General features: G+C 41.0%; 1 protein-coding gene across 1 annotated transcript in view; it reads left to right on the top strand.

Annotated features, from left to right (window-relative positions):
- The window catches only part of LOC128743031 (cationic amino acid transporter 2), a 32358-nt gene extending 16201 nt beyond the window's left edge, over positions 1 to 16157 (top strand). The window contains exons 4-10 of the mRNA XM_053839537.1: positions 1937 to 2035; positions 2283 to 2491; positions 2931 to 3102; positions 13946 to 14542; positions 14605 to 14751; positions 14815 to 14980; positions 15052 to 16157. Of these exons, the coding sequence (XP_053695512.1) occupies positions 1937 to 2035; positions 2283 to 2491; positions 2931 to 3102; positions 13946 to 14542; positions 14605 to 14751; positions 14815 to 14980; positions 15052 to 15637 (1976 nt within the window). The 3' untranslated portion in view covers positions 15638 to 16157. The remainder of the gene's footprint in view (positions 1 to 1936; positions 2036 to 2282; positions 2492 to 2930; positions 3103 to 13945; positions 14543 to 14604; positions 14752 to 14814; positions 14981 to 15051) is intronic.
- Positions 16158 to 25636: the final 9479 nt, after the last annotated feature.

Below are 25636 nucleotides of genomic sequence, written 5' to 3'. Positions count from 1 at the left end.
CGAATGAATGGTCAAATTCGTTATTAGAGACACTCCTTTTGGTACAGTTCCGACGTCATTTTCTTATTTGTAACGAAAACCTTCGGTTTTCTGCCACTGCTGCAAAAGCCTTGCCAAATCATAAATTTTCGGGCAAATTTGTCGGGCAAACAAATTCAAATTTGCTTGGAACATCCTCCCGAACCGATGCCAAGTAAAATTTTTGACCTGGCATTTGCCCGAAGTCAGCCTTGACATAGGTTTCATCGTCCATCAGCAGACACCCGACGAACTTGGTTAGCCACACTTGGATTTTAGCCATACTATTCTGTTTTATGGTCCAGTTTGGCTGTTTGCTAGCTCGATACGACTTGATTCCTTCTCGGAGTCGAATTCTCCTCCTGGTACTATGGGCAGCACTGAATTTTCTTGTCAAATCACGGTCCTACAGATTGGGATTCCTCTTGATGGTCTTCAAAATCATACCACGCAGCTTCCGGTCGACAGTTCCACTCCGACGATTAGCTTGACGCTTCCGAATCGTCGCCAATGTTTTCTTATACCGTTTGATAACATGCCATAAGGTATTTCTGGGCAATTTCAGCTGTTTAGCTAGCCTAGATGCAGACCACAATGGATTTTCCAGATAACTGTGCAAAATTTTTTCCCTTCTTTCGGCTTCCATGTTGTTAAATATCAGAAGTCAAAAGTTTAAAAAAGTCCGAAACTCAAATCGCGGAAGGCTTAAAAGTTAAAAAATAAAAGGTCAAAGGTTAAAAGTCAGAAGTTTAAAATCAAAAGCCAAAGCTCGAGTCAAAAAGCCAAAGTCAAAATTCATAAGACAACGGTCTATTGAAAAGCCAAAAGTCATTTAAAGTCAGAACAGGAAAGGAGTGGACACCATGCGAAGCACCGGAAAATTTCTACTTAAGATTGCTTATATTTGCAACGTATGACTGTATCATGTATGACGGTCACAATCTAGAAACAACAAATACGACATCCTTGAATTTTTATCACTAAATTTATACCACAATAGATCAAAATAATGATCGCAGTGGTCAAACCTTCCGACAAAAAAATCACTAACTATAATAAAACGACAAAGAAATAAAAATTTTCTTGAATTGCTGAGAAAATTAACTTGAATTTCCATAAAAATGTTTGTTTCGAGAGTTAAAATTTCCAATGCAATTTTCTGTGAAAGTATAATGCCTAAACCTCGATTCCTTATAACAGCGTTTTTGATGTTATGTCCATAAATTATACCCGTAAAAATATTTTGAAACTCTGGAATTCTTCGGCACAAACCTGTACGATAATTTAGAAAAATGTTCCGAAGAGAAATGACTATATCAATACATCACTAGAAAAGCTATCGACTAGAACTGCTATTTTAATAATGACTGCCAGTTGTAAAAGCTAGCCACACACACACGCAGACAAAATGATAAATGAGCACCGCTTACTTGGATGACCTCACAGCTTCCGAACGATTTTCGGGGTTAGGGAAATGTTGCAGCTTTCCTCGGAGTGTATCTCCAGTTTAGCCGCTCTGTACCGTTACGAGCAAAAGTAAATACATTATCCATCCTTCGCACTGCTGCTGCTGCTGTTGGCAGTCCACAACGCGGATATTAATTTAAATCGTAAATGAAGCAGTTTAGCTTAGTGAGTAGGATAAAAGTTTTTCTATTGGGGTTTTGATGATCACCACACCACCACCGTCGAGCTACGCTACGTAGGACTTAAAATAGAATTTCCATCAACGTTCAACGTGCGGTTGTCCAGCTCAATTACAGTTTATGTTTGTTAGAAAAAGAGATGCTCGCCAACCGTGGTGGTCCGCAGATGATGAATTATTCATGATAAATATTTGCCCTATTTAGCTCCAGCTGTGTAACTGCAAAGTATCCCATGGTTTCGACTTATTTTGCATGCGCTTTATTTTTTGCAGGTACGAGTGCGTGTGCTTGTGCGTTGAGTGCTAGCTTCGATTCGTTGTCTGGAGGCGCCATCAGCAGGAGCATAGCGTCCGCTGTGGGGACTCTGTTCGGTATGTGACATTTTCCACACATAAATTTTTATCTCTTTTTGTCTTGGCTTGATTGAGCGAATCAATCCGAAATCACGATTTATAATACCATTATACCATTACGCTAGTGCTGGCGATTTCATAGAATCTTTTACTGTCTTCTATTCACGTGGTCTCCTGTACGTAACAACGAACTGTTCTGTACGACCGTACGACATGGCTTTGATATGGCTCATCGAACGTGCCTCTCAACTACGCACATACGTAGGTCGTCCTCCGGACTTCATAGCGTTCGGCATTACTCTGCTGATGACCTTCGTGCTGGCGTTGGGAGCCAGCAAATCGGTGCTCTTCAATAACGTCCTCAACACGGTAAACCTTGCCTCGTGGGTGTTCATCCTAACGGCCGGTATGTTCTACGTCGACACATCCACGTGGGCCGAGCACGAAGGTTTCCTCCCATACGGATGGAGTGGGGTAAGTGTTGTTTAGGCACATAAACGCAAAAAGTGATTGAACGTGTGCCTCCCGGAACAAAAAAAAAACGTCGAGCTGTGCACGCCACATGACAGTTTGTTGCAATTATAGCTATAGCACCACTAGCTCCAAATCCATTCTGGCACTCGCAGAGTCAAGCAACCGGGAGGCAGATTAATCAAATTTATTGATTTTATGTTTTCTGCCTTACACTCTCATGACATGATGTACGCTTAGGGATCGAATTACACTTGGGGCTTTTGCATGTTCGATTTAGCTCAACAAGTTATGTGCGGTATACGGGTTTAACTGAGGCGGATTTAATTATTTGTTAAGCATTTGCACGAAAGCTACAACTGAATGTCCATACTGGCACTTGCACTACCCAACGGACGACGGTTACATGGCTTGACGTCATACGTGCCTTCTATTCTTGCAGGTGTTTACGGGAGCAGCCACCTGTTTCTACGCCTTCATCGGGTTCGACATCATTGCGACGACGGGCGAAGAAGCGCACAACCCGCAGAAGAGCATTCCGAGGGCAATCGTCGGTTCGCTGGTTATTGTGCTGTTCGTATATGTCACGAGCAGTTTCATCCTAACGTTAGTAGGTAAGTGTTGAGAACAATAGATCGATGACTTGTTGGTACGTAGATTGAGATATAATTTGCATCTACTTAGCTTTACATGGTGGAAAGTTTGTTTGATATTGGAAACATGGCTCTGTTCGCTGGCGGTCTCGAGGGTACGGGGCAATTGGACGGCTACGTGTGAAGGTGGATCAAAGTAGTCGTATTTTATTACCAAAGGCAGCGCTTGTGATGTCAAACTTTGATAGAATTTAACGTTGCAACGTGTTATCAAACGTCATTCTAGACATCAATTGGTAGTACTGGTTAGGAACTGATTGGTTTAATTAATTGAGAGATCCGCCTTAGACGAGTCTCGTTGAAACAAGTGCAGCACTGAGAAGCCACAGGAACGTCAGGCACGTTTTGCCCTGAGTTGTTTTATTGATTTTTTACCATTTTAAAATTTTGACAAATCAGATTTGTTTCTGGCTTTCAGGTCGCCATGTTTCCAAAATTGAAAAAATGGCACATTTGACACAACACAACATAAAAAACATCGAAAATTGATTAGGACTTGATCTTAAAATAGTGATTCTACGAAGTTAGCTGTACCATGGTTTCCATATAGGACCCGAAACCGATCTGAAACGCCTAATTCAAAGTGCTTCGATTTTGTTCAAATTTGATATATTTTTTTTCTAAAAATGTTAGACCCATAGGTATATCTATTCTAAATTGGCGCTAAAAGCGCCCCTTTCTGATTTAGGATGACCACAAAAATCGGCATACTTTCCGACTTTAAGGGGGCATAGTACTTTTTACACCATATTTTTTGCCTAATTTCAAATATTTTATTCTCGATAACGCGAAAAGCGAATCGATTCGGGTTTTTTGCATTCCAAACATTGCACTTTATACTAATATTTACAATTTTGTTTGCATATGTGAACCCCTTCCCATCTCCCCTACGGCTCCTTGAATATGATCGTTCGAAAAAAACATGATTTGCGGTACCATGGATTGGCGCTGGGGGTCTTATCCGAATTGCAAAATTCCAAAACGACATGAAAGTATATTAAATTATCTCGTGTTTGACCCATCCTTTTTTTAAAATTTGAACGCATAACAAAATGGCGGACATTCAAACATAAAAGTAAGGTTTTTAGTCGAAAAAATTGACTTTAAACATTTCTAAAAAATACAAAAATAGTAATATCAAAAAAAGGATGGGTCAAACACTAGATAATTTTGTTGGCTTTAAAACAAAAACAGAATCATGAGAATTGCTTGAGCCGTTCTTGAGATATTTATGGTACCGACTTTCAAAACCTGGTTTCGAGAAAAACGACGTTGAACTTTTTATTCGCCGTGTAATCGCTCCAGACATGCGCGGTACAAATAACTGTAACTTTGTCAATTTTTGGATTTCATTGAAATGACTTGAAACACATATGGTCAAAATGTTAATCTTTCGAAATAATCATTAAAAAAAATTTCGATTTTTTTAAGTTGAAAAAGTACTATGCCCCCTTAACCCCTCTAAGGTCTACATCATTTTTAGCACCGCAGAATTCACTAAAATGGCCATAATTTTTTTATCTTTCAATATTTTTTCACCAAATTTGGGAATTTTGCCGAAAATATTTTCTATTTTCATAATATCTATAGATAATGGCCATATGTCATATGGTCCCGGAGTTATTCCGGAGTTCCTTGGGGGACCGAGACATGGCTTTGTTAGATAAAGTTGCCAAATATTTAAAATTTGTTTAAAATCTGTTGATTTTTGTAAACATATCATCGACTGTGGACATATCAGTTACTTTGCTGCAGTTAGAGCCATGGCGCGCGCCACCCGGATCTGCGGGGACACTATGAATCCGGAACCGGTTCCCATAAAGAACCATTCAGCATCAGTACAGTATGTCGTGTCGCATATCAAAAAACATCAGCACTCGACAAAATAGCGATTGGCGATCATCTCATGTCTCTCAGAGGCCACATGGCCGATTCCAGGACCAGGACAAGTTCCTCCAAAATCTGTTCCGTGCTTGAATCAGAAAAGAAACCCTCCCCAGGCCCGGAACCGGTCATACGGCCTCTGAGAGGCATGAGATGATCACCAATCGCTATTTTATCGAATGCTGATATTTTTTGATATGCGACACGACATACTTTACTGATGCTGAAATGTCCCTTTATGGGAACCGGATCCGGATTTATAGTGTCCCCCCGGATTCGGATGGTGCGCACCATGGCTCATAACTGCGGCAAAGTAACTGATATGTCCACAGTTGATGATATGTTTACAAAAATCAACAGATTTCAAACAAATTTTAAATATTTGGCAACTTTATCTAAAAAAGCCATGTCTCGGTCCCCCAAGGAACTCCGGAATGACTCCGGGACCATATGACATATGGCCATTATCTATAGATATTATGAAAATAGAAAATATTTTCGGCAAAATTCCCAAATTTGGTTAAAAAATATTGAAAGATAAAAAAGTTATGGCCATTTTAGTGAATTTTGCGGTGCTAAAAATGATGTAGACCTTAGAGGGGTTAATAGTTAAATAAGGATAGCTAAAGTATTGGTTTTCGGCAGCCTTTACCAATTACGACAGTCTTCATTAGACCGTACAACTGAATGCGCACATAAATTTAAACCTATCACCCAGGAGTAACGTCCTCGTTAAAATATAGCCATAAAGGCGATGTACTCATGTTGCTTCCTTGTGGTACACCCAATTTGGTTCAGAACGGGAAGGAAAGGCAGAAACACTGAAAGACAGAAATTGTTATGATGCCATTGTCATTGGTGGATCGCTCTTTCCCCATAGACCTATGTATTGACTACGTGGGTTGGCCTTCTTGATGTACGCAACAAACACAGCGCTGATATCGCATCCGACCATCATTTTGTTTTCGCTGAGATGCGTTTGCGCGTTGCACGTGTCCAACGATTGGAGGAGAAAGTTGGGTGCCGCTACGACGTCCGCCGATTAGAGAATCCTGAGGTGAAAACGCCCTTTGTCAAACAACTTCAATCTCGAGTCTCTGAGTTGCCACCTGGTGGAACCGTCGAACAGCGATGGACCGGCATCAAGAACGCCTTCATCACGATCAGTGACGAAACCGTCGACAAAGCGCGGAGGGACTGGATATCGTATGAAACTTGGAGGAAGATCGATGAGCGGAGAGAAGCGAGAGCTGGCTTTGAGCGAGCGCGAACCAGATTAGCTAAGACAGCTGCCCGTCAACGATACGCCGAACTGGAGAGGGCTCTTAAACGAGCTTGTAGGTGGGATAAGAGAGTCTGGACTAACTCCCTAGCCCAGCGTATCCCAAATGGGGCTTTAGTTCGCTGCAGAATAGTATAGGGAAATCCGCCAGGGGGTTCGCGAACCGAAAAAGGTTGGGAGCCGCTGCCCTAGCCAAACAAAGGGAAACCGCCGCCGCCAATGGTGATATCCGTTTGATGTACGATATTTCTCGCCGCGTTAGTGGTGCCAGGATGAATACAAAGATGCCGCTAAAGGACAGAGCTAGTCAGCTACTGACTGACCGTACAGAACAGCTTAAACGATGGACTGAACATTTTAAACAACTCTTCCGAGTTTCAAATGTCAGAGACCAACAAAACCAGCAGCGTATGACGCCTACCGTTTGTCAAATTAATCGCGTTAACTCGGAGGCGCCATCGCTGGATGAAATTGTAGCTGCCATCAAGAGTATGAAATCCAATAGAGCGCCAGGGATAGATCGTATTTCAGCCGAAATGCTCAAAGCTGACCCATCTTTGTCAGCCCAGATGATGCATCAGCTTTTCAGCAATATATGGGAAACCACAACTTTTCCGGTGGACTGGATGCAGGGCATATTGGTGAAAGTCCCTAAGAAAGGAGACCTAACTAAATGCGGTAACTGGCGTGGCATCACGTTGCTTTGTATTATTCTCAAAGTATTCTGTAAGGTAATCCTCAACCGGATCCAGGAGAAGATTGACGCTACTCTCCGGCGGCAGCAAGCTGGATTCCGTGTTGGCCGATCATGTGTAGACCATATCACAGCGCACCACATTATATTGGAGCAGGCATTCGACCGTTTCAAACACGAAAACATCTGAGCGCACTTAGGCGTAGAGGAGTTCCAGGTTACCTTGTCCATCTCATCGAGGCTCAGTACAATGTAGCAAAAACGAAGACTATGCGGGTCAACAAGCATAGTTGAGCAGGTAGACGCCTTTCAATATCTTGGTAGCCAGACAACGCCCGATGATGGTACCAAGACTGATATAGCCTCACGGATCAGGAAGGTCAGGAGTGCCCTTACAGGTCTGCGAAACATTTGGCGCTCAAACCAGATAAGTGTACATACGAAAATCCGAATTTTCAATTCAAACGTTAAATTCGTCTCAGCGGAGACAACGCAAAAACTGCAGGTATTTATTAACCGGTGGTTGAAATATATCATTCATGCCAGGTGACCTGACAACTGGATATCCAATGAGGAACTCCGTCGTCGATATCATCAACGGCCGATAGCAACCGAAATTCGTGAACGTAGGTGGAAGTGGACCGATCACACCTTGAGGAAAGGAACGAACGTGATCTGCGGAGAAGCACTCGACTGGAATCCGCAAGGACAGCGTAGAATAGGTAGACCCAGAGGCTCATAGCGACGCAGCTTAGCCAGCGATATCCAGGCTATTGACGAGAACCTGTCCTGGCGACAGGTAAAAGCCATGGCGGGTAACCTTTTGCTCTGCCATACCGGCGGACATGGACACATAAGTAAGTTCGGCCCAAGATTACTTCCCTGGGGAACGCCCGAAACATTCGTAAACACTTCAGGGCACGAAACTCCGATCTTTACGCAAAGCGATCGGTTTATCAAATAGGATCTGAACCAGTCGATTGAAGATCTATAGTACAGTTTACTCCAAGTTTATCTAGTTTGTTTAACAGAACTTCGTGATCCACTCGATCAAGATTACCTCAAGATTAGTGTAGACAGCATCAACTTGTCCACCGTTATCCATTGTTCGAACGCATAGTGAAAGTGATGTAAATTCGAGCAGAAAAGCGCCTCATTGATAATGATCTCAAAAACTTTTGAACAGCAACAACAAGAGGTGATGCGTCTATAATTCCGAACGTCTCTCTTGCCACCTTTCTTATGAACAGCTAGCATAAATGAGGATTTTCACAGTTTAGGAAATTTTCTCTCTTGTAGTGATTTATTAAATAATTTAGTAAGTGGAGCAAGTAACACATTTAAGCACAACATAAGAATGAACGCTGCATGCCATCTGGACCAGTAGCACATGAAAGCTTTAACTTTTGGAGTGCAGACATGACGATGTGTTCACTAATGTAAAATGGGCGGAATTCGAGAGCATCGCTAGGACAATCGTTGATGATAATGGTGACTTAATCAGATAGGGCAGAGCATTCGTTGAACGAATTCATAAAGTGTTGGAGAAAAAGATTGCACTTCTCAAGTTCACAGTTGGTAATTTGTTCCCCAATATGAACTAACAATGCAGAATCGCTTTGGATTTCTACTTTCTCCTTGGTTTCTTTTCGATAGTTAAATGTTTAGGAAACCTTTTTAGTATCACTATGTATTGTGGGTTAAGGCAACTCCAATTTTTCTTGCATTCTTCTAAAGGGTGTAACTTTTGAACCATTGCATTGGGTAAAATTAATCGAAACTTTGCTTGGAGACAGCTCGTAGTGCATTGCTTATACTGTGTTAGTAATTTTACGCAAGGTACGCATAGATATGAAAAATGGCGTCGAAAGAACAGCTCGTTTGCGGAAAAATTCTGCACAAGTACATCGAAAATAAGAATCTATTACAGCGTGCCATCGGTAAAAAGTTGAGAATCCCGAATATAACGGTTTCTCGTGTCATAAAACTGTTCGAGGAACATTTAACTGTCAAGTCAACATGCGGAGAAAAAAGGCTTCTGTATACTGTTAAGGATCGCACCCGCGTAGTTGGGGCTTTCGACGGGAAACCATACTTCTTTGTTCTAGAGGTAGCACAAAAACTGAATCTGAGCAAAAGTTTCATGCAGAAGGTCAAAACTCGAGCTGAATTACATACGTTCAAGGTTCAGAAGACCCCATAAGAATAAGGTCGCGAAAAGCTGTGCCCAGAAGTTCAAAAGCTGATGAAACCTCTTTGCTGCGATTCCGGGGAACCAGCATTTCACTGCAAAGGCAAACGATAAGTACGACATTTCCGAGAACCTCCGAAAACAGATGATGTTGAACTTCGCCAAGAAATTCTTGATTTGGAAAGCAATTTGTTCATGGGGACAGCGGAGTACACCTTTCGTGGCCACAGATGCCATGAATGGACCGGTGTATTTGAAAGAATGTCTCCAAAAGCGTCTTCTTTTTCTTTTGAAGTCTCACAACCGTCTCACGATCTTCTGGAATTTCCTAGAATTTTCCTAGAGAAAACCCTTTAACTGTTTAAAGTGAAAATTTGTATACATCTTACAGTAACTTTTAATCTCCTGGATCTCTTCTAAAATAAGGAGTCTTGCGATGAGCACGATATCTTTGGACTGAATTATCGAAAATCGAAAAACCAATTTTACTCTTAAATTGTCCATAAAATAAGAAATATTAATCGGTGAGGAAAAACCTTCGATTAATCTGTAGAATATATCCTTAGAACCCTTGTGTAAAAATTTGAAGTGATTCGGTTCAGCCGTTTTCGAGAAATCTTGCTCACGGACTTTGAAAATACGGCTTTGAGAAACACGCGTTCAAAGTTTCGCGTTCCTTCTTCAATCGCTTTGACACGTCGCACAGTGCGTTGAACGTATGGGACTGCGGGACAAAAATCAAAACTGCTAGTTTTAGACATTTTATCAAGCTAGTGTAATGAAAAAAGTTGTTTGTGATAATCGAAGCTAGTATTTGCTTAAATGTCTCAAAATATTTATATAATGGCAAAAATGTCCCAAACGCCAAATTTTTACGCAAGTATTGCAAAAGTTTTTCATCATTATATGGGTTGCCCTCAGCTATATAACTACCAAAGTTGTTTGTGAAAACGGCATTTGTACTAGAAATACTTTGGTGGATTCAGCAATGCTATCTAGTGTTAGATTAATCTAACTAACTTTGGCTGCAATTTCGGTAATCGAAAAGTTTTTCTTCAGTGCATGAAAGTTGGGAAAGCTATATTTATGGAAGACGTTTCTAAGCATTTCTAAGCAAAATATACTATCGTACTAACAAATCTATATCTGTGAACAGAGCTAGTGTTTAAGTAATACTTAAGCATTTTTTAGCATTCCCAGCCGTAACGGAAAAGTAAATAATAATTTTCCGTGGCATAACTTGAGACAAAGTCTGCAGCTCGACGTTCTGTTTTCGTTGGGCAATTATTGAAAACCTTTTAATTAGATCCACGAAACGAATATCCAGCAGGAAAACCGTTATCATTGATTATTCGTCATTATTATTAACCCGAGAAACGGGAAAAAACGGCAGCCGGTATTAAGTTTATTTTTTTTAAAGAAATATTTACTCGCTATATGAAGTAAAATCGCTCTGAGTTTAATTTTGAACAGTAATAGCACAAAGCTTCATAAAAAGTTCTTTCTTCTAACAAGGATAACATAATATAGTAGAATCAACGGAAATCTGACGGTTTATCAGTGCTTGACGTTGATCTACAAATATTGAAATATCTTGCAGAGTTGCAGGTAGTTGCAGCTAAAACCTGTTCGATCTTGTAGAGGACACTTTGAACAATTATTCTGTGTACGTTTTAGCTTGGAAGTAGGTGGAACATTTTTTAAATCGGTAATCAAAGTTGGAGTTCTGTTTTTTTGAAGGACAATATCTATGTCGTTTCTATGGGGCAATTTTTTAGGAGTAAGGTCAAAATGAATTCCATCTAAAACCAAAATTTATTCTACTAACCTTGATTGTTATTTTCCATTTTAAAGATTTTGATTACACAAATTATGAAACTTTTACGAGCGTGATGAATAACCTTTAAAAATGAAAGCAAAATTTGTAAGTCAAATCCACTCTGCAACTTGACAGTTTGAACGCTTGTAATAGTAGTTGTGGCGCTTTCCCAAGCGAACTAATACTTATCTATATAGCAGAAGGCATCTATAAACAATTCTAAATACTCAGTATACCCGATTAAAAAAAAGTGAAAAACGATTTTTGTCTATGGCTCAACGCACTGTGCGTCGTTACAAATATGCGAATAACTTCGTTAATATTTGCCGGATCGGCATGAAATTTTTTGTGTGCATACTTAAATAGATGTACAGTACGATCATGAAATAAACAGAAAATCGATAAAGACTCGAATTTTGCAAATTTATTTTGTGTGTTGCAATTTTACAATAGACACCCTCTATCGGAAGGTTGAGATTCTCATTATGGGAGTACAAGATCCGTTCGCGAACGTCTTTTCTGTACGCTGTCATCTTAAATACTCCTTACGAAATGTCAAGATCAATCACAATAGTCAAAAGTATAGACACCCAACTCTGCCTGAGATTATTATGGATACAAACTTTAAATGAGTTCTTAACTCGGAATTCTTCTAGCACTTTCAAGAATTTTCTTTTATTTTCTATTATTTATTTTCGTTAAACTTCTCCGAGTTTACATTTATCACTCTGTTTCAAAGCTTGTTGTGGTTATTATATCAAAATAATTTGTTCCACACCAGTTAGATATTCCAGCGTTTCAATATCTGCAAGCGCTCATATATGTAATTACCTATAGGCTGGATCCAGCCTATAGTTGTCTTCGAAAATAGTCATGGGTCGTCTGTAACTGTAATACGGCCAGACAGTCCATCAATGTTGAAGTGACTTCGTCATCATTAGGTTCTCTATTCTTCATACTCTAGTTTCGACTTCCAAATATTTAGAGTTGTTCACTAAATCAGTTCTGAAAGGATAAAGGCTGCACACGCGAAAACCTTTACTAATGCAGTTCTTTGCTTCCTAAATGTATTGTACCCTTCAAAACTTTGTTTAAGTGCTACAATCTTTTACTACAGGAAATCTTTTGGCTTCATTTCATTGAGCTAATTCTCAACTTTCTATACCTTCTCCAATGTCAGCACAGGATGTGGCTCCCTCCTTAAAAGATAGGAAGTTTGGTTCATGTTTTGCTTATCCGGAAGCGTACAGTTGCAGGCGGAATCCTATATCTTTTGCTGGTAGAATAGAAAAAAGCACCGCCACACGCGAAAAGTGTAACTTTTTTCCTAGCGCGTTTTGTTTTCATTTTAGCCTTGAATTTAGCAAAATATAATGTCTTCGGAGCTTTTGTTCGCCCGAATACCCCCTTAATCTGAAAGTGTCTAAAGTTAGTCATGGCTTACTGTGGTGAAAATCAAAAATCTAACTTTTGCATGTTAGGAGCTAAAGACGTATTTTTTCGGAAAAGTAGTAGGAAGTTCCTTAAAAAATAGTTTATTATTCGTAACTTACGGTTGTTGTACGGCCCAGTTAGCTTCGAGATACGATGCTGATCAAACGTCTAAGCAAAGTACTGTTTTCATGTCTCCGCTTGCGTAGAATAGGGTAGAATGGCCCCTATTGGTTTGTGAAGTTAAGAAAAAATTAGGCTTAACGGGAAATTAGCATTCACACTAACTTTTCGTCGGAGAGCTCAATTTGGGAAGCAGTTCTTAGGCCTAAAAATGGGATTCTGTTTATAAAAATGTATTCACTGCATTCTTCTTTCCAATCTGAACACAGCGAATATATTTTCATTAACAGAATTTTTGTTTCAAACAAAAAAAAAAACTGCTTTTGAAATTGGCAAATTCGAGAACGACTAATTTCACCCTAAATCTGCAATAACTTTGCAAGAAAATGTGCTAGAGATTTGGGGCCTTTCACAAAAATGTGTGTTTTGAGAGCCTGAATAATAGTCAAAGATAACGTATTTTTGCCAAATGCGACTAACAAAAATTAACTATGAAAAACTATTTTTAAGGAAATTCCTAAAGAAAATGCTTTATAACTCTGCATCCGATAAAGATAGAAATGTCATTTCTTCAGCAAACTTGTTTGATTTATCATTTTACATATTTTCGTTGAAGAAACCATGTTCCTAGGAATCTATCACCTAACACACCTAGACTCTTTAGCTGGATTCAGTCAAAATTTCATCAATAAAAAGTTACAAACTAATCAATTTTTCTCATTTTTATCGAGCACAGTCCTTAGTTTTTTGAAAAATCCGCTTTCTAAATTCTAAATAGGTAAAAGGATAAAAAATGGTAGAAAAAACACCTGGCTGTATTCAGCTGCATATATATTACAACAATTTCAAATATATCTGCAATGAATTTTTCATTTTTATTGATTAAAATAAAAACATTTGGCATTCGGCACCTCACCGTGCTGATTTTCACTGTACTTGAGGCGAAGGGCGATGCAGTTTGACTCGGAAAATAGAAAATTCAAGATAAATTGCACCCTGGTGTAACACTTGTTAGTAGATTTATAGCTGTTTGCAACTGTTGTTGTAATCGCAAAGAAAAGCAATACGTATAACGAGTTGAGCATTTTTTTGAGGTTCCAGAGAAAACTTAGCTGCTGTCCAACTTGGTATTCTGAAAGCAGTTGACAGCTTTTCTCCATTTTTTTTATCGAACAGAAAAATAGTTGCATTAGAGTCATGTTTCATGAAGAATATTAATCGATCTATTTTTATGCCAAATAATTGATATGGACGAGTTTTTCTTCTGGTTTTCAGTAAAAATGGTCTGCTATGCAAAAATTTATACAAATCTGACTTCTAGCTTACGATTTCAGTTCATAACTGATTCAACAAAAAACAAATTCCCTTTTTATCCCACAGTTCCATACGACCACATCGACAAGGGTTCCGCACTGGTGCAGATGTGGACCTACGTAGGTGCGCCGAAATGTCGTGCGCTGGTGGCACTCGGTGCCACCGCCGGGCTTAGTGTGGCCATGTTCGGTTCGATGTTCCCAATGCCACGGGTGATATACGCAATGGCGCAGGATGGACTCATCTTCCGGATGCTGTCGCAGCTGTGGGCACGCACCGGGGTACCCGGCATCGCCACCATCGGAAGTGGAGTGGCAGCCGCGCTGGTTGCACTGACGGTGAAGCTGGAAGTGCTGGTGGAAATGATGTCCATCGGGACACTACTCGCGTACACGCTCGTGTCGACGTGTGTTCTGATTTTGCGCTATCAACCGCACACCACTTCGTTGGTGGATCTGCTACCGGCACAGCTTCGCACGCCACAGCCTCCCAGCACTCCGGATCCGGCGATGCAGCAGCGTGTCAAGGGTAATGTGCAGGTGAAGAAGGTCTTCCGTGGATCGCCCGATTCCGATGACAGCTTTGGCGATGACAGTCCGGACGGCTTCCTAGGTCGGGATGATCAGTTTCTGGTGTCGGACAAATCGGAGAATAAGTTTTATGGTATGATTGCGTGATGTGTAGGAAAATAAACATTTGCCTTGATATTGTGATGTAATTTGCAGGTGCTGTACACGGTGCTCCGCAAGGCGGATCCAATCCTTTCACATTATGGGGCTTCGGTTATATTGGAAGAAAGATTCAGCAGTATTCGTATCTCTGTCCCGGCCTATTTCCTTGGGTTAATCCCGGTCCTGCGACACATGAAAGCGGTAGGTGTCAAACTTTATCTACTGATCTCAACATTCTCACTCTACGATTCTGATATATTTTAGGAATGTTCGTCACTAAAATGGTGGGTCTGATGTATGCGTGTATATTCTTTTTGGATTTATTTATGGCAATTGGAATCACGGGTTCTTTCTTCGGGCTAGTCTACACGGCACTGGTGCTGGGTATTTTTGTTATTCTGATGATTATTTCGCGACAACCCCAAAATCGGTAAGACAATATTGGAACAAAGTTTGACCAAAAGCACAGCAGTTAAAATGGCTTTTTTGTGTCTCTTTCAGGTACGCTCTACCATTCCTAACACCGGGACTTCCGTTCATTCCGACCATCGCCATTACGGTGAATGTGTATCTAATATTCAAGCTAAGTATACTGACGTTAGTTCGATTCACGGTTTGGATGACACTGGGGCTGATCATGTACTTTTACTACGGAATCACGCACAGTTTATTGGAAAATCCGGACGAAGAATTCGAACTGACGGTGGACGGTAATGGCCAGCAGCCGCCGTCTGGTCAGCCGACCACGTTGAAAGTTCCTTCAAAAAGCAATCACCGAAACGAACCGACGGCGGTGTGGGATCGACATGGGTATGAAAACCGCATGGCGACAAATGATGATGGTGAGCTGCAGTGGGGCGCCAGCTATAATGCAACCACCAACAGTTGGAACCCGAACGATGCGTGGGGTGATACTACAATCTATGATCCACCGCGTCAGCAGCACCAACCACAGCAGCAGCGTCATCAGATCGGACAGACCAATATCTTCCAGCCTCCACCGACGCAGCCGAGGCCCGAGGCGAAGAAGGATGGTTTCGGTATGTTTTACCAGGAAACCAGCAGCTATCCCACGTGGGACGACTAAACGCTTCTCGCTGGAGAGGCCATCCACTAAGCCATCACAATCCCCATCGTAGCTGTACAGACACACATAGACGAGAGAGCATCCGGAGGACTGAACGCGGTGAATTTATCGGGAAAGCAATCATTACCCATCATTATCTATGTTGTTACAGCATTACGTCGTTAGTCGAGCCATCCCATCTACAACACGCGTGCGGTACGGTAGCGCAAGCAACATGTGTTTGTATTGTACACTGCAATCTAGGCTAGGTCGTAGATATACGGTCGGTATACACCGTCTAGCGGTAAGACACAAACGAGAACAGCTCTATGCGGTTTTCCACTGCGCGTTTGGACGTCACCGGCAGCGGTGACGGCGGTCACGATTCTCCACTCTCCCTCCAGGCAGGCTATTACGGTTTGCTTGGCGTGTTTCGATTTTCACGACAAACCAAACGATTTCTATCGTTTTCACGACCGCGGACGTTGGTTTTGTTCGTTACATTTTTCAAGATAGATAGTTTCGTGCTGGCACTGTGAATGCAGCAGACACTTGTTCGATTGGATCATGAGAATTCGCCATTCGCTTCACGTTGATTAAACATTTTCCTCGACATGTAATGCATATTCAATTCTAGGGTAATATTTTTCACTGAAGTTTGACACTGATATTCAATTAAAGTTTCAGGTGCTGCATGCATTTTGAATACGTAAGTACCTAGCTACCTACTTACTGTAAATACGTTGTCTGTTGAAATCTCTAAAAAGACTTTTTTTTTTGTTAAAAATGTATTTTTCATTCCTTTTGTTTTAGCCTTTACAATTGTAAAAAGCAAAACCATATAAACGTCCTTAAGAACTTGACCCTTCTATGTCGACAGACTTCGGGGCCGGTCATTAGACTACAGGAAAATTACGGGGCTACTGCAAGATCCTATTAACTCTATAGCGGCACAGATCAGTCGATATTCGAACATACGACGACTGGCTTGTTAGACCAACATCGTACCCCGGAGCTAACTGAGCGGGCTTTTCAAATGTAAATATACTATTCAATGTATCAGGTAGAGCACAGGACCAGTTTCTTCGGCCTATCCAGTTCTGTACGATCGGGCAATAGATCCGTCAGAATACCGTGCCGAATAATTAGTATGACAGCAGTTCTTGTAATAAATTTGGTGATTTATAGTGATTTCGAAAATCAAGCGTGACTTTCCAGTCCACATCTGCTGATCGCTTGATTCTGACCATTACCGAGTAGCAGTACATTTGCGCTCAAAGCTGTCCACCGTATACCGGACACGTCAAAGGCGCCCTCGTCGGCTGAACATCAGGCAGATAGATAACCCGCAAGCTGCCGAGAACTACGCGCGAGTACTGAATGAGGCACTGCCTTCTTCCGAGGACTTAGGTGCTTCAAACCTCGAAGACGGTTGGGGCAGAAAACGCTCTAGGCACTAGGTATTGAGCCTCGGAGTACACAAAATGATTGGTTTGATGGGGAATGCCAACAAGCGGTGGAGGGGAAAAATATATAGTATAAAAAGGTAAAACTGCTTGGAAAAATTATCTAAGTATTGCCACTAGAGAGAAAATGGCCAAATACCGACGAGCTAGGAATTAGCCCAAGTAGCAATTTGAGTTTTATTACACTCTTATGATGGCATTTAAGACCAAAATTGGTCTGGAAGACCACCATAAGAGTACAATAAAACTCACATTGTTGCTTGGGAGTTGACCACGAACCTGAGGAGGAAAAAGCGCCAAAAGGAGGATAGAGATCATGAAGAATTAGAGAAACTAGTCTGAGCTAATGACACGCTCAAGTTTTATGAGAAGGTGAACCAAACTCGGACGGGCTACACACCGAAACCTGATATGTGTAGGGACGAGGGAGGGAATCTAATCACAAACGAGCACGAGGTGGTCGACAGATGGAAGTAGTTCTTCGATGAACACCTCAATGGCGAAGTCGCAGAAGGAGGCGGAACGGAAATTAACTTAGAAGCGCCCACGGAAGATAGTAATGTCCTAGCACCTGAATTCCAAGAAGTCAAACGAGAAATCGGGCTGCTGAAGACCAATAAAGCCGCTGGGAAGGACCACCTACCGGCAGAACTTTATAAACATGGCGGAGAAACGCTAGCAAAGGCTCTACACTGAGTTATTTCGAGGATTTGGGAGGATGAAAAGTTACCGGAGGAATGGATGGAAGGAGTGGTTTGTCCCATCTACAGAAAGGCTGATCGACTAGACTGCTGCAACTATCGCGGTATTACGCTGGTAAACGACGCCTACAAGGTACTCTCCCAGATCCTGTTACGCCGGTTGTCACCGATAGCACAAGGTTTCGTAGGGAATTATCAGGTGGGTTTAATGGGGGATCGCGCAACTACGGACCAAATTTTTACTATCCGACAGATATTGCAGAATTATCGGGAGTATAACGTGCCCACGCATCACATCTTCATTGATTTCAAAGCAGCATACGATACAGTCGATCGAGACAACCTATGGCAGATAATGCACGAAAACGGTTTTCCGGACAAACTAATGTGATTGATCAGAGCTACATTGGATCGAGTGATGTGTTTCGTACGTATCTCTGGGACACTCTCGAGTCCCTTCGAGACACGGCGAGTGTTGAGACAAGGTGACGGTTTATCCTGCATGCTGTCCAACATCGCTCTTGAGGGGGTGATAGGACGGGCGGGCATCGAAACGAGAGGCACGATTTTTACCAAGGGTAGCCAATGTCTAGGCATTGCAGATGACTTCGATATCATAGCCTGGAACTTTGCGACGGCGGAGGCCATCTACGCCAGACTGAAAGCGGAGTCTAGGAGAATTGGGCTAAAAATAAATGCGTCGAAGACCAAATACATGGAAGGAAGAGGCTCAAAGGAAACAAACGCGCGTCTCCCACGGACGGTAACCGTTGACGGCGACGAACTAGAAGTGGTAGAGGAGTTAGTGTATTTTGGATCGCTGGTGACCGAGGACAACAACACTAGTAAGGAGACCCAGCGGCGCATCCAAGCGGGAAATCGGGCCTATTGTGCCCTAACAGCTAACTATGTACAAAAGCTAACGATGTACAAAACCCTTATTAGATCGGTAGTTCATTATGGATTTGAAGCCTTGACGCTGCTCACGGAGGACATACGCGCCCTTGTCGTGTTCGAGCGGAAAGTGCTCCGGACGATATTTGGCGCAGTACAAACTGCTTGGGGAGACTCCCATCGTACATCTAGTGAAAGTTAGCAGGCTACGGTGGGCCGGACACGTCGTAAGGATGCCGGACGACAGTGCGACGAAAATAGTCCTCTTCAACAACCCCACCGGCACCAGGAAAAGGGGGCCCAACGTCATCATCCAGAGCAATGCAATCGTATTCCGACAGCAAATTCTTGTAGAGCTTCCTTGAACGTTTTCGTCGTAGGAAGCGGAGGCGTATTATCAGCAGCTGTCGTGCTTCACAAGCCATTGCGGTCGAGCAGAGAAAGCCCACGTACAAAGTGTACCCTGTACAAGACGCTCATTAGATCGGTTGCTCCCAACTCTCAAGAGAATAAAACTTAGTCAATGCTTGAGAATGACCTGCGAGTGCCCGGAGTTTTCGAAAGACAAGTGCCAAGAACAGTATCCTGCAAAGATGGTGTTTGCCTCAAAGCCGGTAAGAACAAGACGACGAGGAGCGCAGCAAGCAATATGGTTAGACCAGGTGGAGCGAGGTCTTTGCCTTGACACCTTTCATATCACCCATTTTCTTTACTTTCTTGTCATATTTTCATCGCATATCGAGAGCCAACGTCGGGTTTCATTTCAAATGAGCCACCATAGAATGAGCTTTAGGATCACTTTGTCTTTGCTTTTCTGTCACCTCCGGGTTTCTTGGGATCATCAGACACGTTCTTCAAATCTTTTCAGGATGTTATACACTCTGAATCTGGGATAATTTGCAACATTTCTGCAAACTCACGAGTGGATAGTCTGGGGCGCGCTTGTTTCGGTGACGCCATTACGAAAACAAAACAAATGAACTACTCGTGACAACAAATGCCTACTGTGACTGAAATTTTGAGAAAAAAAAATTCTCAACTTGTTTTGTTTACGCCGCACAAAAAAGCTAATTAAACAATATAAAAACTTATTTTCCGCCCGTGAAACGAACTCAAATAGCTTCCAACTGTTGTCAAAACATCAGAGAAATCAAATCCCATCCATTCCATACTATGCGAAATGCAGGTATAGTCCATTTTGCCCAATTCACAATCGTTTCGTTTTGCCTGGTTCTGTTCTAGATCTACAAAAGCACGTTCATTTTCTATTGGGTAGAAAAATCATAATTTTTCAACGACGGTGTCTTTGGAGAAGTTTATCAATAAAATACAGCGCATCTTTTCAAACTATCAAGAAGATCTTATATTCATCTATCAGGGTGATACAAACTTTTGTTTTTTTTAATACGCCAAAAAAAAATTTTTTCTTCAGAAAAATTATAGAACACACTAAAATGAGTAACTTTGCGGAATATAGTAACTATCTATCTTTTGCTAGTTGCTAGATATAATGATTTATTTAAAAAGTATACTTAAAAATCAATTCTGCACAATAACTCCGCATCCAATTAACTTGTTGCTTTCAATTGTTCTCCAAAGTTATTCAGTATGATAAAATACACATTTTTTTTGAAGATTGTTTTTACCTTTGAGTTAATTTTAATCGCTTTAATTAGGTTATCTATGTATATGGGGGTGAATTGGGCAAAATGGACTATTCTTGCATTTTGCATAGTATGGAATGGACGAAATTTGATTTTTCTGATGTTTTGACAACAGTTGGAAGCTATTTGAGTTCGTTTCACGGCCGGCAAATAAATTTTAATGCTGTTTAATAAGCTTTTAACATGATTTTTGGGGAAAACAAGGCAAAATGGTCCACTTTTCGAAGTCTGCGCAGAATGAAACCATCACCAATCGTTTTCCTGCATTTTTTTTACATAGAAATAGGTAGGGGAACTGGGGGAAATGAACACCCCTAGCAGTTTCCCCATTTTCTCCCTCAGGAACCAGCCGGATGCTGAACGCACTATATGAATTGAAAGCTGGATTGATATTCCACGTAGCAATATATAAAGATGTTTGAAAAAGGACGATTTGTCATGAAAAATTCCTTTTTTTCGAAAGCGTTACATTCGAGCCTGATTTTTTTCGTGTGGGTAAAATGAACATGCCATAGAAAACTAAAGTTAACATGCAGTTTGGATAAATTAAATATTATTTTACATTATCCTTGTTCTACATAAGCCGTAGATATTCAACAGGGCTGTTGAAATGAAAATGGGATTCCACAAAGTTAACATAATATATCTTCGCCACATTCATACGATGCTTGACCTTTAACTCGCATGATTTTCCAGCACTCGGTCATTTTCCATTATTTTTCGAGAGACTTGATCATTTTTATGGATTGAATTGTAATTATTTCGTGGCTACTGATAAATAGAAAAGAAAACGTCATTATACACACTGTTCATTTTGCCCCCATAGTGAGGTGTTCATTTTAGCCCCAAAATACCAATTGTTTTCAAGTGTTTATTATAAACAAACAGTTGATAAAAATATTTGGAATTTTCGACAGATCCACAGGATAGTGATAAGCAAGCAACACTAAATGATACCAATAGCCGAAATTCAATTTGTTTCGCCAAAATAGCTTATTTACTAATAGTGGAAATTACCATCGGCGTCAGATTTCAGCAAATATTTTTTACGTTTTCATTTTTTTCACAGTGGAAAGCTTTTGATCACCACATATTGTCTCAAACAGCTTGAAATACTTCTAAGAGAAGATACCTATTGATGTGGAACAGTTTTTAATCGATTTACTGGAAATTTGGCAGCCTGTTCATTTTACCCCCTGTTCATTTTACCCACAGTTCCCCTATCTTGTAAGATTCCAAAGCAGCGGCTTCTAATTCTTGGGATTGCGAGCTCGTTTTTGTCCATTGTGCGCCGCCTTGGAATCCATGCGGACTGAGATCCTCCGGAGGATCCAGTTAAAAGTGTCAATTTGTAGAAAATATCGAAATAAATTTCGTGTACATTGAAAATTGGGAAATGAGACCAGTCCTTCGAAATTTGTTCATTTGGCCACATCTTCAATATGATCCAGTGAATACCGTGGTCGTTAGGAATACGGAATGTGAAACAGATTAAACACGCGAGATCAGTTACAAACAAATCGTTTTTATGTGCATTGTCTGCATAAGCAAATGATGTCATGTTGAGAATGACACTTGAATCATTTTTAATGCGCACGTCGTGCAAGCTAGCGGGGTTCAAATTAAAAAGTGTTCGGATTAAAAACGGTCAAACGAACGGGGGTCCACGGTATTACTGTGCAACCTAACGCTTCCATTATTAATATTTAATCTGGTGTTAACCAATTGGTCATTCACCAGGCACGCTTCCAGATTTCGGAATTTGGTCCCTTCCAGTACTAACTAAAGTAATTAGTATTATTTGTTTATAAAATTCATTGGACTTCCAGCAGTCTGCTTGAGATAGGTGACAGCAGAGCCGATAGTTCATGCATAAACAACGACAAAAACAGTGACCGAAGGTTGTTTCTTTGTGGTACACTGAGATGTTGCATAATACTTGTATCTTATCTTCACGCCCAGGGCTTGCTTCACTTGGTCTAACCAACTAGCAGGTTGAGTATCTCTAAGTCTCGCGCCAACCGGCATTCTCACAACATGCTCCGCCCATTGTACTCATGCAGTTTTAGCGACTCTCTGGATACAGGGTTCACCGAAGAGCTGCGCCAGCTTGTGGTTCATCCTACTCCTCCATACGCATCAGATGGACTTAAGCACACAACGTTCGAAAGCGGCCAGCAAAATCCCTATCGTACATTGTCCACGTTTCATGCCCGTAGAGGTCTGCCGTTCGTATTAACATTTTGTACATGATACATTTAGAACAAGGTGATGTTTATCAGACCTTAGGTTCTTGTGAAGGTTTTTGTAATATGCACGCCTTCCGGCAAGAATATGTCAGCGTATTTGTGTGCTGCAGTTGTTATTTGATGTCGCCAACGTCCACCACCTCGAGCTCTTCACGGTCTGGTCTATAGTATCATAGGCGGTCTTGAAATCTTTGAATTGGTGGTGCTTAGGGACGCGGTATTCGCGAGACTTTTGAAGGATCTGTACTGATATACGGCAAAAGATGCTCTGAGAAAACACATTATAGAGAGATTACTTTCCACTTTTAGTAGCTGTTCTGTTTCTTAGATCATTACTATTAGTGCACACAGATATCCAAGTTATGCAGGCCCATTTTGATAAACTCCGCTGCGATGCCATCTTTGCTGGCTGCTTCGTTGTTCTTGAGCTGCATAAGGGCTTCGTTCACTTCACCTTTGGTGAGAGTCGGTACATCTCCATCATCTGCCGTACTGATGTAGTCATTCCAGCTGCTATCTGGGTATCTTCTTCTTTGCGTCATTCAGGTGCTCATTGTACTGCTGCTTCCACTTTCCGATCACCTCACGTTAAGATCCCTCCGTGTTTATCCCGTTAGTAACACGTTTCCTGAGTGCGATACAGCTGTTCCTTGTCCTTGTAGTCCATTTCTTCCGGGCGGCGCTTCTCATCCCGGGAAAACTGGGTTTGTTGTTTTCTTTTCTGTCCGGTAGCAACAAGATGAAGAGGGGCACAGCGAGCTGCGTGGTTTTGCCAGGTAGCGCAGGGAGTCTATCAATTCGCGTCTTGCCTCGTTGGTGGCCCAGTAGGAAAAGAGGACGATTCTATGAGGGAATTTCTCTGCATGCTTTGATCCGTGGATTTTGCAGCGCATGCTAAGATCACCATCAAAAGGTAGTAGTCAGAATTGATATTTACGCTACGATAAGCTATAACGTCGATGATATCCTAGAAGTGCCATCCATCAATTGAAATGTGGTCGATTTACGAGTCGGTCTATTATGGTGATCTCCAGCTGTACCGATATTTCGTATGGCCGTATTTTTGGAGGCGGCGAAATCAATGAGTCGAAGGCCGTTTTTGTTCGACAGAAGATGATTATATTGCAGTCGAAATCATCGATTTTGGTTGGGAGTCCACGCACGCTCTGGTCATATATCAGCAGCGGTTGGAACTATAATTCTGTTGTAGATCGTTAAAGGAGACGGGATTTTGGGCTGCCCAGTACATTTAATGCTTTTTGATCTCCTTTTGTATTGGTAGCATCAGAGCTTGTTTGTCACTTGTAGTGCTCAACCTTGCTCCTTCAGCCCCGCACCATTCAGTGATGTCTTAAAATGCTCCTTCCATCTGGTTGGAATCATCGGTTAGTTAGCATTTACGTTGTTCTACTTATTAGTACACACCATCTGTATCTGTATAGAGAATTTCTGCTATTTCTGTTCTATAAAAACTCTGTGCTAGGTATCTTACACAACCGCTTACTCCACAGATCACTTTCGAAGGATTGTAACAGTGGGAGTCACCAGGGTCATCTGATGATTAGAACAAATTTTCAATAGTATATTCAAATGATTGTAAAAATACAGAATTTGACTTAAAGTTGTGAAGGAATGACTGTGGGGAACCCCGGATTAGTTCGACTACAGTTTTGCAGCACAGGAATTACACATTTTTTAAATAACTTCGTTTGGCGCTGATGACAGGAAAATGAAACGAACAAACCAAACTATTATTTTCTTCAAAATAAACAAAATGTTAAGGCCTCCATTGTGATCGTTCACTCGCCTCAGAGAATCTGACACCTGTTGGGTTAGTGACCGTTCCCATAGGAAGTGCTTTTACGGACGAAAACAATAATTTTCGCCATAATTTAACCTACCCTTGAGTGAAACAGCACCAAAATTTCGGAGAATTTATCCGCTGTTGCCGTTGAAGGCCGACGACAGATATAGACAGCTAGTATTCAGCCCTTCCCCGAAAAAATGTGATATTCTCTGGCGAACTAAAACGTAAACATATCTTTAGTTAATTTTTTAGTTTTACTCAAAACTGTTAGCATACTAATTAGTTACGCTAGAACACTGTAAGGTTAAGTCGCAACTCGAAACCTGGTTTTCAGGATCAAACCAAAGATCGTTTAATACTATGCGTACAATCATTTAGCTTAGATTGTTAATTTTGAAAACGTTTTTCTATATATATATACCAGAGTATAGCTGCATTCAATTCAACGTTTAAGAGAAAAAGTCAATCGCCATTGGTGTCGGGGTAATGCGTTGAGGTATGTACAGTATAGGCAAATTATCATCATTACAAGATAAGGGAATAGGAAAAGTTACTGATCAATAATGGAGCACTGTAAAAAAATATCACAAAATCTAGGAAATTTAAAAACAATTTACACTCAAAATTGAACACTCTTGGAATGGCATAAGGAAATACGAAACGGAAAAAGTAGCTAGTTTGTAAGTACATACTAAAAAAGAATAACCGGGGGTTTGTCCGCAACCAATTGCCAACGGAAGCTGAGTAGATCAACAAATCTAATGGATTTGTTTTCTGGCCGTTAGCACTCTACTGTAGGAACGTAGCTAGCAATAACGATCGAATCGAACAAAAAAGAAAAGGGAAATGAACACGATGACGGTATTATGTGTGTAGAGCATTCAAATACAGAAACGTTGAAATTATATTGCACCCAAACAGGAAAAATTATAAGAGATAACTATATACACTAGACGAGAAGAGATTGAAATCAGCATCTTTCAATAAATTAAGTGATATTTTACTGTTAATATTGTTGATTGAAGTGTATTTATTACAATTATTGCAGTTAAACACAGCATGAAAAAGTAAATCTAACGAGTGATGCGGATTGTTGACGCGGTTTTGCAGTTATGCCAAAACGGATATATGTACTAGGAAGGTGTTTATGAAATTTCGAGAACGTTTCCCAAGCAAAGTATTTCTTCTAGTGTTATTGCTAAACTGAGTTCACATTATCTAGATTTTACTGTCCGTAAC

Source organism: Sabethes cyaneus, chromosome 3 (genome assembly GCF_943734655.1).
Source record: "Sabethes cyaneus chromosome 3, idSabCyanKW18_F2, whole genome shotgun sequence".
NCBI classification, from domain to species: Eukaryota; Metazoa; Arthropoda; class Insecta; order Diptera; family Culicidae; genus Sabethes; species Sabethes cyaneus.
This window is presented reverse-complemented; position numbering and strand designations above follow the sequence as displayed.